This window comes from Pelophylax lessonae (genome assembly GCF_965119305.1).
Source record: "Pelophylax lessonae genome assembly, chromosome: 7".
In the NCBI taxonomy this organism is placed as follows: domain Eukaryota; kingdom Metazoa; phylum Chordata; class Amphibia; order Anura; family Ranidae; genus Pelophylax; species Pelophylax lessonae.
In genome coordinates this window covers 76,327,965-76,343,179 of record NC_138774.1, presented here as the reverse complement: position 1 = coordinate 76,343,179, position 15,215 = coordinate 76,327,965, and the positions used below count along the sequence as shown (strand labels likewise).

The 15,215-nt window shown below is 38.1% G+C and overlaps 1 protein-coding gene across 3 annotated transcripts in view; it reads right to left on the bottom strand.

The window, feature by feature from the left end:
* The window catches only part of LOC309559633 (homeobox protein meis3), a 73,824-nt gene extending 65,457 nt beyond the window's left edge, over positions 1-8,367 (bottom strand). For all 3 annotated transcript variants that reach the window (XM_082262970.1, XM_082262971.1, XM_082262972.1), the window contains exons 1-2: positions 7,905-8,367; positions 1,458-1,660 (exon numbers count right to left, since the gene is read on the bottom strand). In XM_082262970.1, the coding sequence (XP_082119096.1) occupies positions 1,458-1,660; positions 7,905-7,916 (215 nt within the window). In that variant the 5' untranslated portion in view covers positions 7,917-8,367. The remainder of the gene's footprint in view (positions 1-1,457; positions 1,661-7,904) is intronic.
* Between the last annotated feature and the right edge of the window lie 6,848 nt (positions 8,368-15,215).

Genomic DNA, 15,215 nt, shown 5'->3' with positions numbered 1-15,215 from the left:
TTGGGTTATAGGCAATAAGACTTTGAACACCTGCAAACAAACAAACGGGCTTATTTTAGGGCTACATAACACATTCCAGCCAATAAGAAGGCATCTTTTTATAATCTTTGTATAAGAAACTAAAAAACACTGAGTTAGTACAGTCATAGTAGCTATCCGTCTGCACTGTTGTTTATAACCTAAATGACTAGTTATATTGCAAAAAACCATATAGTTCTTTTTTCCATAAGCCTATAACAGAAGACACAGTATATAGTCCCACATCTTGACCTATGCTGCTGTTTAGCAAACACAAATATTGGCCTCAACCCAGAAAAATAACTGTCAGCTCTTTCTCCGGATTAAATCCCTTTTTAAATCAGGGACACAAGTGAATGTTACATAGGATACCCATTCTAGCTCTATGCTCTTTCCAGCAGCGTGAATAAACCTATTTACCTACAGGCTGTACATATTCCATTAATACAATACAGGATTATAAACCTGGAAAATAATTTCAATACATTTACCAATAATCCGCTTGCTGACCTGGTACATAGACATAGCACATGTGTACAACCAAGAAGCTTGATGCTAAACTCAATGCAAGCCTCATAAGTCAGGGTGCTACAGAAATATACAAGCAACATACATGGGAAAAAACTGGAGCGGAATGCGCTCAAGGATGAAAAATGGGAAGTACAAATGAACAATTGGTTGGTTTATTAATTACAGAAATACAGAAGATAAAATAGATAAAAAAAAAAAAAAACAGTTGCTTTGGGGGTTATTCACTAAAGCCGGTGAGGGCAAAATCTGATGCAATTCTGCATAGAAACCAATCAGCTACCGGATTTTATTGCCAAAGCTTAATTGAACAAGCTAAAGTTGGGAGCTGACTGGCTACCATACACAGCTGTACCAGATTCTGAGTGCATCAGCTTTAGTAAATTGCAGCCATAATTCTGCAAATAAACCAATCAGCTACCTACCAGGTTTTATTGCCAAAGCTTAATTGAACAAGCTAAAGTTGGATGCTGATTGGCTACCATACACAGCTGTACCAGATTCTGAGTGCTCCAGTTTTAGTAAATCTCCCCCTTAGTCTTACTTTTTATGCTGACATGAGATTTATTCGGCAGCAATACCGAAAGGTAAAATTGACACAAATTCCACAAAAATCGGGGCTTAGTAAGGCCGAAAGTGACTTTCAAATGGCTCACTCCCAATACAGACATGTGTTTATATACAATGAGCTGAGCCCTTAAATATTTTTATAAACAGTTTTCTATGGTGAAGAACTGTGTGTCTGTGTATCGGCACAGCTGCCATAGTTGTTCAGCCATAAACTGTGTATATAAAGTGCAGCCCAGGCCCTCTCAGATCTGTACACAGCACAGTGCATTGTAAACCGCTAAAAGGTCAACACTAGTATACAACAGGCAGCAAAGCCATGGAGGACAGCAGAGTTCTCTTACCCATAAATCTCATCCTTCTCCCTCTTCAGGCCGTCATTGCTGCCCATACCAGGGGGCATTGGGACCCGGTGAGCCGCCCCTGCAGGCCCATAGGGTGAGTTCTGGCTGAGAGCGTGGTGCTGCATGGCTCTTCCTGTGTGTGCATCCCCAAAGCCGGCCAAAGGGATGCCATCTAACCCTGGGTAATGCACCATTTCGTCGTACTGCAACCACAGAACCAAGAAAAAAAAAAGTTAGATGTGGGCACACCACATTTCAAATGAACATCTTTAACTTTCCATGAAGGCATAAATGTGCACCCAAGAATGCCCATCAACACTCATCAATGCAGGAACTGTATTGTTACTCCATCTGCTCTTCAAGCAAACTTGTACTGCTAAAATGTCAGTAACACAGACGTTGCTATAATGTCTTCAGCCCCCAATACACAATGTACATTATTGCTATATGGCGTGTGCTGTTATACCATATAAATAATACATGCAAAGCCTTGAACCCATAACTATTTATTCTAGGCTATTATACCATGAACAAATTAGTGTGCAATATGCACTTTAACTCATGCATCATCCATATTATTCTTTGTAATACACATAAATGTTACCTCTACAATCATACCTAGGGCAAAACATAAATATATAATGGCCTGCTCATAAATCTATACTCTTTTATAGAATTTTATTGGGATATGTATAATATATATATATATATGTGTGTATATATATATATATATCTATATATATATATATATAGATATATATATATATCTATATATATATATATATATCTCCCAATATGTATATATTTGTGTGTGTGTGTGTATGTATGTATGTATGTATATATATATATATATATATATATATATATACACGCACACAAACACACACACATATATATATATATATATACAAAGTTAAGGGTATATTCCTACAGTATATCACAGATTTATAAGCAGCATTTTACATGCAGATGGAGTATACATTACAGCAGACACACAAACGCACACATGAAAACACACACCTATACAGCATAATAACACCATATATGCAAAATAAACAGTTAAAGAAAATCTAGGCACATAGCCCTGGACATAACTTAGAAAAAAAATATTTTTTTAGCTACTGACGCCAATGTAAGTTTTATATCCCCTGTTGCTCCTTCAAACCTTTACAGGATACGCCTTAAGTCAGGACAAATATTTAAAAAGAACAATATTTGGGGAAATGTTGACTTTTTTTGTAGTTTTATTTATTTTTTTTCTAAAATGTTTAAGTTAAAATGTTTTCCATATCCTTCAAATTAGAAACATTTTTGCATTTTTATTTTTATTAACTGTAGCTGTCCAGTTTTCTGTTATTATAAAGATAGATTGCAAACTTATTTTTATTTTTTAAACTATACACTTTTTTTTTTTTTAACATCCATACACCCTTTGCAAAAACATCTACTCATCTACAAAACACTGCCTTTATATAACACTGCATTAAACACTATGTTCATTTAACTAATCTTTCATTTTTAGGATAATCTTCCAAATTGTTATTTTACACAATCCCCTGACCCCATGTAAAATAGTTTTTTCACTCTAAAGCTGAAGATTTCTGTAATTTTTAAGCGTTACATTCGCTTTCCCCACACTTCACTCCCAACTTCCAGACAGGAATCAGTCAACTGTAAAGAAAAGTTTTTTAAAATGCAAATCTCTCGCCAGTTTCCCATTCTGCCAAACTTCTCAGCGTTTACATTTTCCTCTAACCGGCCCTGGAGATTTCAAGAAGTTTCAAGAACTGTGTGAATTTCTGCCCTGGAGTTTTGTGATATAAACACCAACTTATGCCCCATACACACGTGCAGATTATCTGCAGACTTTTGTCTGCAGACTTACCAAAACCATATAATATGAGGTCAAACCTAAACACTTTCAATTTGTATGCAATCCGGCAGGCCCTTGCACTACATAGAAAAGGTAAGTCTGCAGACAAAAGTCTTCAGATAATCTGCACGTGTGTACGGGGCATCACACTCAAACAGGGCTTGAAAGAAACCATGCACTACCCTGTGCTGTGTGCTTTACAACACATCTCTAGCTACTACACACTCATGTTATGTACATGATTTAGAGCTTTTATATATAACATTTTTTTTTTTAAATCACAGATCTATGGCTTGCTACTTTTTACCCAATAAACACAAATTTACACTAAAACAGAGCTTAAAGGGAACCATACATGACCCTATGCTGTATAGTATACTTTATATACACACACACACTATATTATGTACATTATTATATATATATATATATATATATATATATATATATATATATATATATATATATATATATATTTATATATATATATATATTTATACACATACCTACATTTATACATTTATATATACATATATATTTATACACACACACACACATATATATGTATATATATATATATATATATATATATATATATATATATATATATATACACAACTGTATCAATCACAGATCCCTGGCTTCTACCCTCTGCATCTCCAGGACATAACAATGGTACTATTCATCTACCTATCCCTGTCCCCCATGTCCCCCTTGTCGGCCATGGTAAATCTTGCTCCCTGCTCCCCAGCTGCCTGTATATTTGGATCAGACAGAAAACTGTCACCAGAAAAGCACTTGATGGAAATTTTCCCCTCTGCAGCTCCACTGGGGGAAGTTTAGTAAACAGCAGCAGACATCTCAGTGTAAATTCACACATTTAATGAGCCTGACATTCTAGTGTTAATTTGCACAGAACTAATTAGGATCTGGGTGTGATTTGAATAGAGGGTGATGGCGGTAGGTGGGTAGGAGAGTGCTGGTGAAGGGTGTACGGAGCCGGCACAGGACAGCTCGGGGAGGGAAACTTTCCGATCGAGGCTCCGCTCTATGCAGAGGAAAGTTTTCCGGAGCCTGGCCCGGGGGTGGGGATCGTGCGATCTGCAGGAGATCTCTGTACATCGGATGGAATCCATTACTGGGGATCTATCCGGCACGATGGGGTGTACGGGGAAGTTTGGGAGAACATTAGGTGGGATTTGGCTTTGTATTACGTGAGATCTGGATGGATATTTTAAATATTATTTGTTTTTTGTTTTGCAATATATTTCCAGTTTATAAACAATCCAAAATCCCATCAACAAAGATCATCATCTGAGCAAAGTGAAATGTTACTCTGGATAATGATCTATGGATCCTTTCCTATTCTATACAATATATGGAGAGTTCTATATACAATGTATGGAGAGTTCTATATACAATGTAGGGAAAGTTCTATATTCTGTACAATGTAGGGGGTTCTATATACAATATATGGAGAGTTCTATATACAATGTATGGAGAGTTCTATATACAATGTAGGGAAAGTTCTATATTCTGTACAATGTAGGGGGTTCTATATACAATATATGGAGAGTTCTATATTCTGTTCAATGTAGGGGGGTTCTATATACAATATATGGAGAGTTCTATATTCTTCACAATGTAGGGGGGTTCTATATACAATATATGGAGAGTTCTATATTCTATACAATGTAGGGGGGTCCTATATACAATATATGGAGAGTTCTATATTCTATACAATGTAGGGGGTTCTATATACAATATATGGAGAGTTCTATATTCTATACAATGTAGGGGGGTCCTATATACAATATATGGAGAGTTCTATATTCTATACAATGTAGGGGGTTCTATATACAATATATGGAGAGTTCTATATTCTGTTCAATGTAGGGGGGTTCTATATACAATATATGGAGAGTTCTATATTCTATACAATGTAGGGGGGTTCTATATACAATATATGGAGAGTTCTATATTCTTCACAATGTAGGGTAGTCCTATATACAATATATGGAGAGTTCTATATTCTGTACAATGTGAGGGAGTTCTATATACACTATATGGAGAGTTCTATATTCCATACAGTGTATGGAAAGGTTATATATGCTATACAATGTATGGAGAGTTATATATTGTATACAATGTATGGAGAGTTTATATTCTTTATACAATGTATTTAGAGTTTATATTGTATATATTGTATACAATGGAAGGGTTAAATATTATACAATGTATGGAGAGTTCTGTATTCTATATTCTATACAGTGTATGGAAGAGTTATATATTGTACAAAGTATGGAAACTCACTTATCAATGTGTAAAGAGGTTACATAGGTAGAATGTAGGAAAGAGTTACATATTTTATACAATGTATAGAAGAGTTGCATATAAGTAATGTGTGGAAGAGCTACAATGTATGAAGAGTTATATATTATACAGTGTATGGAAGAGTTATATGCAATGTATAAAGAGTTAAATATTTTACAATGATTGGGTGAGTTACATATTATACAACGTATTGAAGAGTTATATATTATATAAAGTGCTTGTTGAGATAAATATTCTATACAATGTATAGAAAACTTGCATATAATATACACAATATACAGGGGATGAAGTTATTTAGTGTATATATTATATGTAATGTAAATGTATGCAAGAGATACACACATCTGAAGAAATACATGTTATATGCAATGTATTTGGAGTTCCAAAGTATATACACTGTATGGAGAGTTATATATTATATCAACTATGTAGAAGAGTTCTATATTATTAATAATGTATTAAGAGGATTATAGTCTATTCATTGTACAGAAGAGTCACGATTATATACAATGTATGGAGTGTTATTTAAACTATGTAGAAGAGTCCCATACCATATACATTGTATGGAAGAGTTATATATTGTACATAGTGTAATAGGAGTTCCATCTCCTATAGATTGTATAGAAGAGTTCCATCTCCTATAGAAGAGTTATATATTACATATACAATGTATGAGTTGTATAGATTGTAGGGAAGAGTTTCATCTCCTATAGACTGTATAGAAGAGTTCCATCTCCTATAGAAGAGTTATATATTATATATACAATGTATGAGAGTTATATATTCTATAGAATGTATAGAAGAGTTCCATCTCCTATATATTGTACAGAAGTGTTATATATACAATGTATGACATATATATTATATATACAAGGTATGTATACAATGTATCCTATAGGTTGTATAGAAGAGTTCCATCTCCTATAGATTGTATAGAAGAGCTATATATCCTATATTATTATTGAAGTGTTATATATTATATATACAATGTATGAGAGTTCTATATCCTATAGATTGTATAGAAGAATTATATATTATATATTTAATGTATTAGAGTTCTATATTATATATACAATGTATGACAGTTATATATCTTATAGATTGTATAGAAGAGTTCTATATTATATACAATGTATGAGAGTTCTATATCCTATAGGTTGTATAGAAGAGTTATAGATTATATATACAATGTAAGAGAGTTCTATATCCTATAGGTTATATAGAAGAGTTATAGATTATATATACAATGTATGAGTTCTATATCCTATAAATTGTATAGAAGAGTTATATATTATATATACAATGTATGAGAGTTCTATATCCTATAGGTTGTATAGAAGAGTTATATATCATATATACAATGTAAGAGAGTTCTATATCCTATCGATTGTATAGAAGAGTTATATATTATATATACAATGTATGAGTTCTATATCCTATAGATTGTATAGAAGAGTTATATATCATATATACAATGTAAGAGAGTTCTATATCCTCTAGATTGTATAGAAGAGTTATATATTATATATAATGTATGAGTTATATATCCTATAGATTGTATAGAAGAGTTATATATTATATACAATGTAAGAGAGTTCTATATCCTATAGGTTGTATAGAAGAGTTATATATTATAAATACAATGTATGAGAGTTCTATATCCTATAGGTTGTATAGAAGAGTTATATATTATATAAATACAATGTGTATGAGAGTTCTATATCCTATAGATTGTATAGAAGAGTTATATATCATATATACAATGTAAGAGAGTTCTATATCCTCTAGATTGTATAGAAGAGTTATATATTATATATAATGTATGAGTTATATATCCTATAGATTGTATAGAAGAGTTATATATTATATACAATGTATGAGAGTTCTATATCCTATAGGTTGTATAGAAGAGTTATATATTATATACAATGTAAGAGAGTTCTATATCCTATAGATTGTATAGAAGAGTTATATATTATATAAATACAATGTGTATGAGAGTTCTATATCCTATAGATTGTATAGAAGAGTTCCATGTCGCTGACTCCAGCGCAGCCCCCTGCTCCTCCGGCAGTGTCCCCGCCCGCAGTAAATCAGAGCCCGGGTCCAGTGTGGTCACGGCTCCCCCTCCTCTCCTCTCCTCTCCGGTGCCCGGCGCCTCTCCCCGGCCTAAAAGCCCCTGAAAAGTGTAAGTGCAGCAGCTGCCCGTCCGTCCGCCCCGGTGACAATGGAGGACCTACCCTTTGTGCCATTCCGAGTGCAATCCGCCTGTGATTGTCCTTTTGGCTGCAGACAATGGAAGAAGGTGAGGGGTGCTAGCAGCGGCAGCTCCTGGCTAGAGGGGTCCACAGGGCTGGGGGATAAGGTGGGAGCATGGAGAGACACAGAGACCCCCCTTCCTCCTCTCTCAGAGCTGATCTCCTCTCTGCCTGTCCATCAAGGTTGGGGGGGATCTGTCAAAAATCCAGATGACTGATGATCAGAGGGAGCAGTGGGTGGGGTGTGCAAGGCAGACCCCCAAACAGCAGCCTTGGAGCCTAGGCACCCCTTGTAGGTGATTGATCAGTGCAGGAGGGTCTCCTCTGTCTGTGTCACACAGTCATGGTGCAAACCCTCTCCTGGCTTCCTGGAGGAAGATGCTCAGTTCTTGCTGTGTGTGTAGCAAGGAGAGTGCATGGGGGGATGCTCCTCTCTCTCTCTCTCTCTCCTCTCTCTCTCCTCTCCCTCCCTCTCCAAGCCCTGAGCAATGAGCAAACCCGGAAATAGAAGGCCCTTTAACTCCTGCACTGCCTGGCTTGGCCATTCACAGGGCTGTGTGCTCTGCCCCCTCCCCATGCTGTGCCACAATCCAGCAAAGTGTCCTCACATGTCATTAACCCCCTGCACACCTAGGGACAGCAAAAGGCCACCTCTGACCATTCTTTTTCTCATCAGGTTAAAGATCTGTTAGGTGTTATTCATTTTTTTTTTTAAAGGGCATATAAGCTCTAACAATACATTTCTAGGATTTGCTCCCTTATGGTCTGTTAAATGTTTAATTTAAATATTTTTTATATCTGTTCTAAGAGTACAAAAAAAATAAAATAAAAGCTGTTAAGCCAGCTAGAATTCTTGTGCTTTGCTGACAGCTATCAGTTATCTCCATTGGTTGCAAAATACCTCCTCTATGCTATAGAGAGGGGGGAGGTGTTGTATAGTCCTCACAGACTCGCTTCCTAGGGTGACAACGCTGCCCCTCTTAAGTGGGGTACACACTAGTAGAAAATCTGCTGAAAATTCCCGTCCGAGTTAAAATCGTACGATTTTCGGCTAGTGTGTACACAACTTTCAGCAGCCGATGCTGACATTTTTCAACGAAAAAAAAAACGCAGGGACAAACACCAAAATTTTTATCGTCCGTCCCCCAGCACGACCAATTTTCATTTAATGTGTATGCAGTACATCCACGAAAAATCGGATACGAAAGATCGTGCATGATCTGAAGTTGCTGACGACCCGGAAGTCTAGGAACAAATGTCCCAAAAAAAATAATAAAAAATCGGACAAGAAATTTCGTGAACATTATGCACTGTCAACTAAAAACAGTTATGACCGCTGAGCATGAGAGAGAAAAATCGGAGGATATTTCGTCTGATTTTCGTCAAGTGTGTACGAGCCTTAAGCTACAGTACAGTTGTCACCCTTCAGCAGGAAGCGACCTCCTGGCAGGATCACTAGGTAAAAAAAGAAAGGAAAAAGTGTAAAAAAAAAATAAAAATGACCACGTAAATTGCGTAATTTGACAGCGCTATATAAGAACCAGTAATAAACAAATATAAATACAATTCAGCCACATCTAAACCTGGACATACATGGTTATTTATGTATTTATTTATTTGTTCGGCCAGTAGGCTTTTTTAAAAAAAAAAAAAAAAACGATAGCTGCTATTCCTGGAAAAATTGCTCCATCTAGAAATCTTTTTTTTTTTGTTTTTTTTTTTTGTTTTTGTTTAAGGCCCTGTTCTCCCCTGAGCGTTTTTCAGCTCGTAAAACGCCCAACACGCAAAATCCCAATAATTTCAATGGTCCCTGTTCACATATGAGCGTTTTGTCGCCTGAAGCAAAATGCCTGAAGCTCAATAAAGTACATGAGCTTCTTTTATGGCAGATTGCAAGTGTTTTTGTTCAGATTGAATTAAAGGGAGAGGTGTTTGGGGCTGCCTAGTATTAGAGTTCCATAGTACAAATCACAATAAATAAATACTAGCTTGTGTCAAGTAAATAACTAAATATATTTAACAATGACAATCCAAAATAAGTAAATTTGCTAACAAGAAATGTGTACCTTAATAAGGTGCTGGCTAGGGCAAATACAAGAATAGTTGATGATGTCAATAAATACATCTCAGCTATAAATATATAAAGTGGCAAGTGTGAAAAAGTGACTTTAGTGCAAACATAAATAATATATGTCTAAAAAATCAAAAAGAGTCCATACAAATATATGAGATGTGCAGAAGACAATCTTCACCACGATACTAGCTGCTCCTGATGACGTCACATCGACGAAACACGTAGAGTGTCACCAGGTCACTTCTGCTAACTTCCGGTCTTTGGAACGCACGGCGTCCTGAAAGTGCTTTTTGTATCCGAGAAGACTCCGCTTTGCTATTTTGCTTTTTTCCAAAACTGTTTGTGAGTACGATTATTTTTACTAATACATCTGTCTTTTAAAATTTTATTAGACTATGGAGATATTTTTATTTCCTTATATCCTTTACATATGCAATCCATACTTTCCATCTGCCGGTATCCTGGTGTATATATTACTGGGTATATATACAAGAACCATCCCTAATATCATTGGTGCCTGCTACTCCTGTAGGGGTTTGTTTATCTGGTGAGTGCGGTTCTGGGAGAGAGGGGAGCACGAGTGCTTTCACGTTCACCAGTCACCATTGAAGATTGTCTTCTGCACATCTCATATATTTATATGGACTCTTATGGACCCTTAGCAGAAGTGACTTGGTGACGCTGTACGCGTTTCGTCAATGTGACGTCATCAGGAGCCGCCAGTATCATGGTGAAGATTGTCTTCTCTCTCATATCTCTCTCTCATATATTTATATGCACTCTTTTTGATTTTTTTATACATATATTATTTATGTTTGCACTAAAGTCACTTTTTTACACTTGCCACTTTATATATTTTTAGTTGAGATATATTTATTGACATCATCAACTATTCTTGTATTTGCACAATCCAACACCTTATTAAGGTGCACTTAACTCTAGCATTTCTTGTTAGCTGATTCACCTTATTTTGGATTGTCATTGTTATATATATTTATTTATTCACTTGACACAAGCTAGTATCTATTTATTGTGATTTGTACTATCGAACTCCCTCTAAGCCCCCTTTCACACTAAGGCGACCTGTGAGGCGACCTGGTCGCCTCACAGGTCGCCGTAGGTCGCCTTCCATAGGGGAGCTGCGGACCCGTTCTAATAGGAGCGACACAAGTCGCTCCGACTTAGAAAAAGGGTCCGGAGCTTCTTTGGGGCGACCCGGAGGCGACCGCCATAGACTTCAATGTTATGAAGTCCGTGGCGGCCGCTCCGAGGTCGCGGCGCGCTGCTCGCACCGTGACCTCGGAGGTCGCCCCCCCCAAGTCGGATCGCGGCAATGTGAACGGGGCCTTATACTAGGCAGCGCCAAATAACTCTCCCTTTATTTCTTTTTATTTATATCCCCTTGTGGGACTATATACGAGGTAGGCTGCAGCTGATCAGATACACCGTAGTGTGGATTTTTTATACATTAGGTTTTTGGTCAGATGTCAATGCCTGCCTCCAAACACCTGCAAAAAATGCCTAAAAAACTCCTGAAAAACGCCAGAAAAAAATGCCTAAAATGATACGCTTAGGTGTGAATGGAGCGTGAGAGGAGCAATTCTTGGTATGCCTAGACCCTAAATTGATGCCCCGTATGGGACTTCTCCATGTGCCCAGTTAGCTATCCAATGCCTCGTTTCCACTGAGCGGTACGGTTCGGTACAGTTCAGTACTGTTCGAAACTGTACACCTTGATCAGGCTTGCGTTTCCACGGTCAACAGTACCTCAACTCAACTGTACCTCAACAGTGTAGCTCCACCCTGTTGGTACGGTACTAATGTGCTTGGTACCCCAACAAAAGGGTCTCAAAAAAGTGGTACGGTACAGTTCGGAATTAGGGTACCATTCACAACTTTTGACAATGGAAATGGCAAAAATTGCATTCCGTACTGAACCGAACCGTACCGCTCAGTGGAAACGAGGCATAAGTAAGTTAGAGAGAGATCCCTCTTTTACACTAGGTTGAGACTTCCATGCACCATTTAGAGGGGACCTACACCATGATACGCTTGCTACTAGCTGTATGTGGGTACCTGTTCACATAAGATTTCCTCCTTTCTATTCTTACTTTGAACAAGCCATTCTGTGCCAGGATATGCCTGTATACGATATGTATATGCATTTCATTGTATTGGACAAACATTCTGTGATGTTACTGTTTTATTGTAATTGTTGCAAACCGCTAAATAAAAAAATAAATAAAAAAAAAAGAGAAGAAATTCTTTAGAAAAGAAAATGCAAACCAGTTCAGGCAAACAGAGTATGAAGGTATTTGTGACATCGGAGTCTGATGTTCGCAGGAGTTGTGGCAAGATTCGATCCGATTTTGCCAGGCATCATCTGGCCTCATAAATGATCCTATAAAGGGGAATACCTTTTTAATTAGGTCCTGGTGTCCCTTTTATTAGGTTATTACACCCGGAAGGACTGGCTGACCACTAGTATTGGCTGTCACAGTGGTCACATGAGCAGGTGCCAGTCCCACCGACTCCCAATCATCATTAGAGACTAGCTACTGTCTTTGACAGCTCTGTCATTGTGCTGGGAGCGAGCAATGAGCAAAAACCTCCACCACCTATGGATGCATATGAGCAGCAAGTAAGAGATAAAGGCCACTCTCTTTGCTTAATCTTCATTAACACATCTATCATGTCTTCTGTTCAGAGTACAACCAAAAAGCTTGCGCTCTGTGTCCTCAAACGATGGATAACCCATTAAATGCTAGTCAAAAACGCCATCCTCTATCCCATGTAATTTACATTTAAGGGACTCTGTGCATTAGAAAGTACACATGCGTTATGTGGTTTGTGGTTTGTTGAAATGTAACGGAATGCAAGACACATTTTACATGCACTTTATGTGTGTTTTGCTTCTTTGCTTCTCAGGCACCAGGGAAATATAGATATTTCACTTCAAAATGCACTAGTTACAACGCATAGTGTGTTCAGAGTCATCCTTTGTCTCCGCCCCACACCCACCCCTGAGCACCGTCCCTTGGTTCCAACCCCTACCCACCTCTCAGTACCACTCCTAGAGAAGACAGAACCAAGTAAGTAATTTGTATGGAATTTGTCAATGATAAGAAGAAAAGCAGTAAAATAGATCCCTTTCAGCCAGCAACAATAGACCCCCATCAACAACTGATGCCCTCAGCAACAATGGACCACTTGCAACAATATACCCCTCCCAGCAACAATAGACCCCCCAGCAGCAAAAACAAATCTCCCCGCAGCCAGTATCAATAGACCCTTCCGAAGCCAGCAACAATAGACCCCTCCCTCCTGCATAAAATAGATCCCCCAGCAGCCAGTATCAATAGACGCTTCCGCAGCCAGCAACAATAGACCCCCTCCCTCAACAGAAGATCCCACCTAGCAACAACTGACCTAGCAGCACATAAGACGAACCCCCAGAAATAGTAGATCCCCCACCCTCAACATTAAACCCCCCTGCAAAAAATAGATCCCCCAGCAGCAAGTATCAATAGACCCTTCCGCAGACAGCAACAATAGACCCCTCCCTCAACATAAGATCCCTCCTAGCAACAACTGACCTCCCAGCAACATAAGACGTGGCCCCAGCAACAGTAGATCCCCCACCCTCAACAATAGACCCCCCTGCAAAAAAATATATCCCCCAGCAGTAAGTATCAATAGACCCTGCAGCACACCGCAACACCCCTTGCTATTACATACATTCAGTGCTGGAGGTGCCAGAACTGCGTTCCCCAGCGTTCCTGCTGAAAAAAAGCTCTGGTTCTCGGTGTGATTTCTGTGCGTTGCCAGTGACTATAATGTAAGAAGTGTTTTTTTTTTTTTTTCAAAGAGAAGCAAACGGGATTTTTCAAAATTGCAAGGCGCTGTCCTCTAATGCAACACACCGATGTAAGCAGCTTCATATATAAATGGTAACTTTATTCATGCACTTTTATTGTACTGTGATTCTGTGTTTTATTCTGTAATATTGTGCAAAAATGCATGTCTGATTTTTAACAAATGCCCACCCTGTTCTTATCTTGGACTAAGTCAGTGCCAATGCTGTAGATATGGAAATAATTGAGTAGTTTAGCAAAAAAACATTGGGCGTGGCTGGCACCATATAGTCCACAAAAGTGTTGTGTGTTGTCAGTCCACAATAGGAAAGAGCTGAGTCCATTTTTGGTAGATCAACAATTATTCTTCAGCACTTGCAGGGTCCTTATAGCGATAAAACATGGGCAAATGTACATGTATTGCATATGCCCCCAGCTTTTCACCAACCTAATCTCCGATTATCACCCAAACTATTTCCCACTGCTCCCAAGACCTCCTGCTTTCTAGGTCCCTTGTCACCTCCTCCCATGTTCACTTCCAGGACTTTCCCAGAGCCCTTCCCATCCTCTGCAACTCCCTACCCCAATCTGTCCAGCTATCACCTACTCTATATGCCTTTAAGTGATCCCTAAAACTCATCAGGGAAGTCTATCACGCTTCCACTCGACAAATGAAATTTTACATTCCTCCATCAGCTCATCCCTCACATCCATTACTTTAAAGTTATCGTAAAGGTTATTAAAAAAAAATATATATATATATATATATACATGTCATACTTGCCTGCTCTGTGCAATGTCTTTGCCCAGATTAGCCTCCATTCTTCTCTTGTGGGGTCCCCCCACAGGTGATCCTGGCTCCTCCCTCCATAGCAAGCCACTTTCTATGGGGGCACTTGATCCTGAAGCGGGCTCTGTGTGTTCATTGACCCACACAGCACAGCTTAGTCCCAATCTGTGATTGACAGCAGCAAGAGCCAGTGTTTTATGCTGCTGCCTTCATATCCAGTGAGGTGGGAGAGTGGAGAGAGGCGCTGCTCTTGTGCACAGCGCTGGATTGGAATCAACAAGCTCAGGCAAGTATTTAGAGGAGCTGCGGGGGAGCTGAACATAGAAGGTTTTTTACCTTAAAGCAGAGAATGCATTAAAGCCTGTACATGTAAGATCAGAAAATCGTCTGAAAAATACTGCTTTCAAAGCGATCATACAATAGTCTGATCGTTCGTACACAGCTTTCGAGAGCTGATCAAAATAGGTCATGTGAAAATATACAATCAGACAAGCACGAATATCTTTCTCGTATGATACCAGATCGTACGATTTTCATTTAATCAGTACAGTTGTCATCCTAAAATACAATACAAA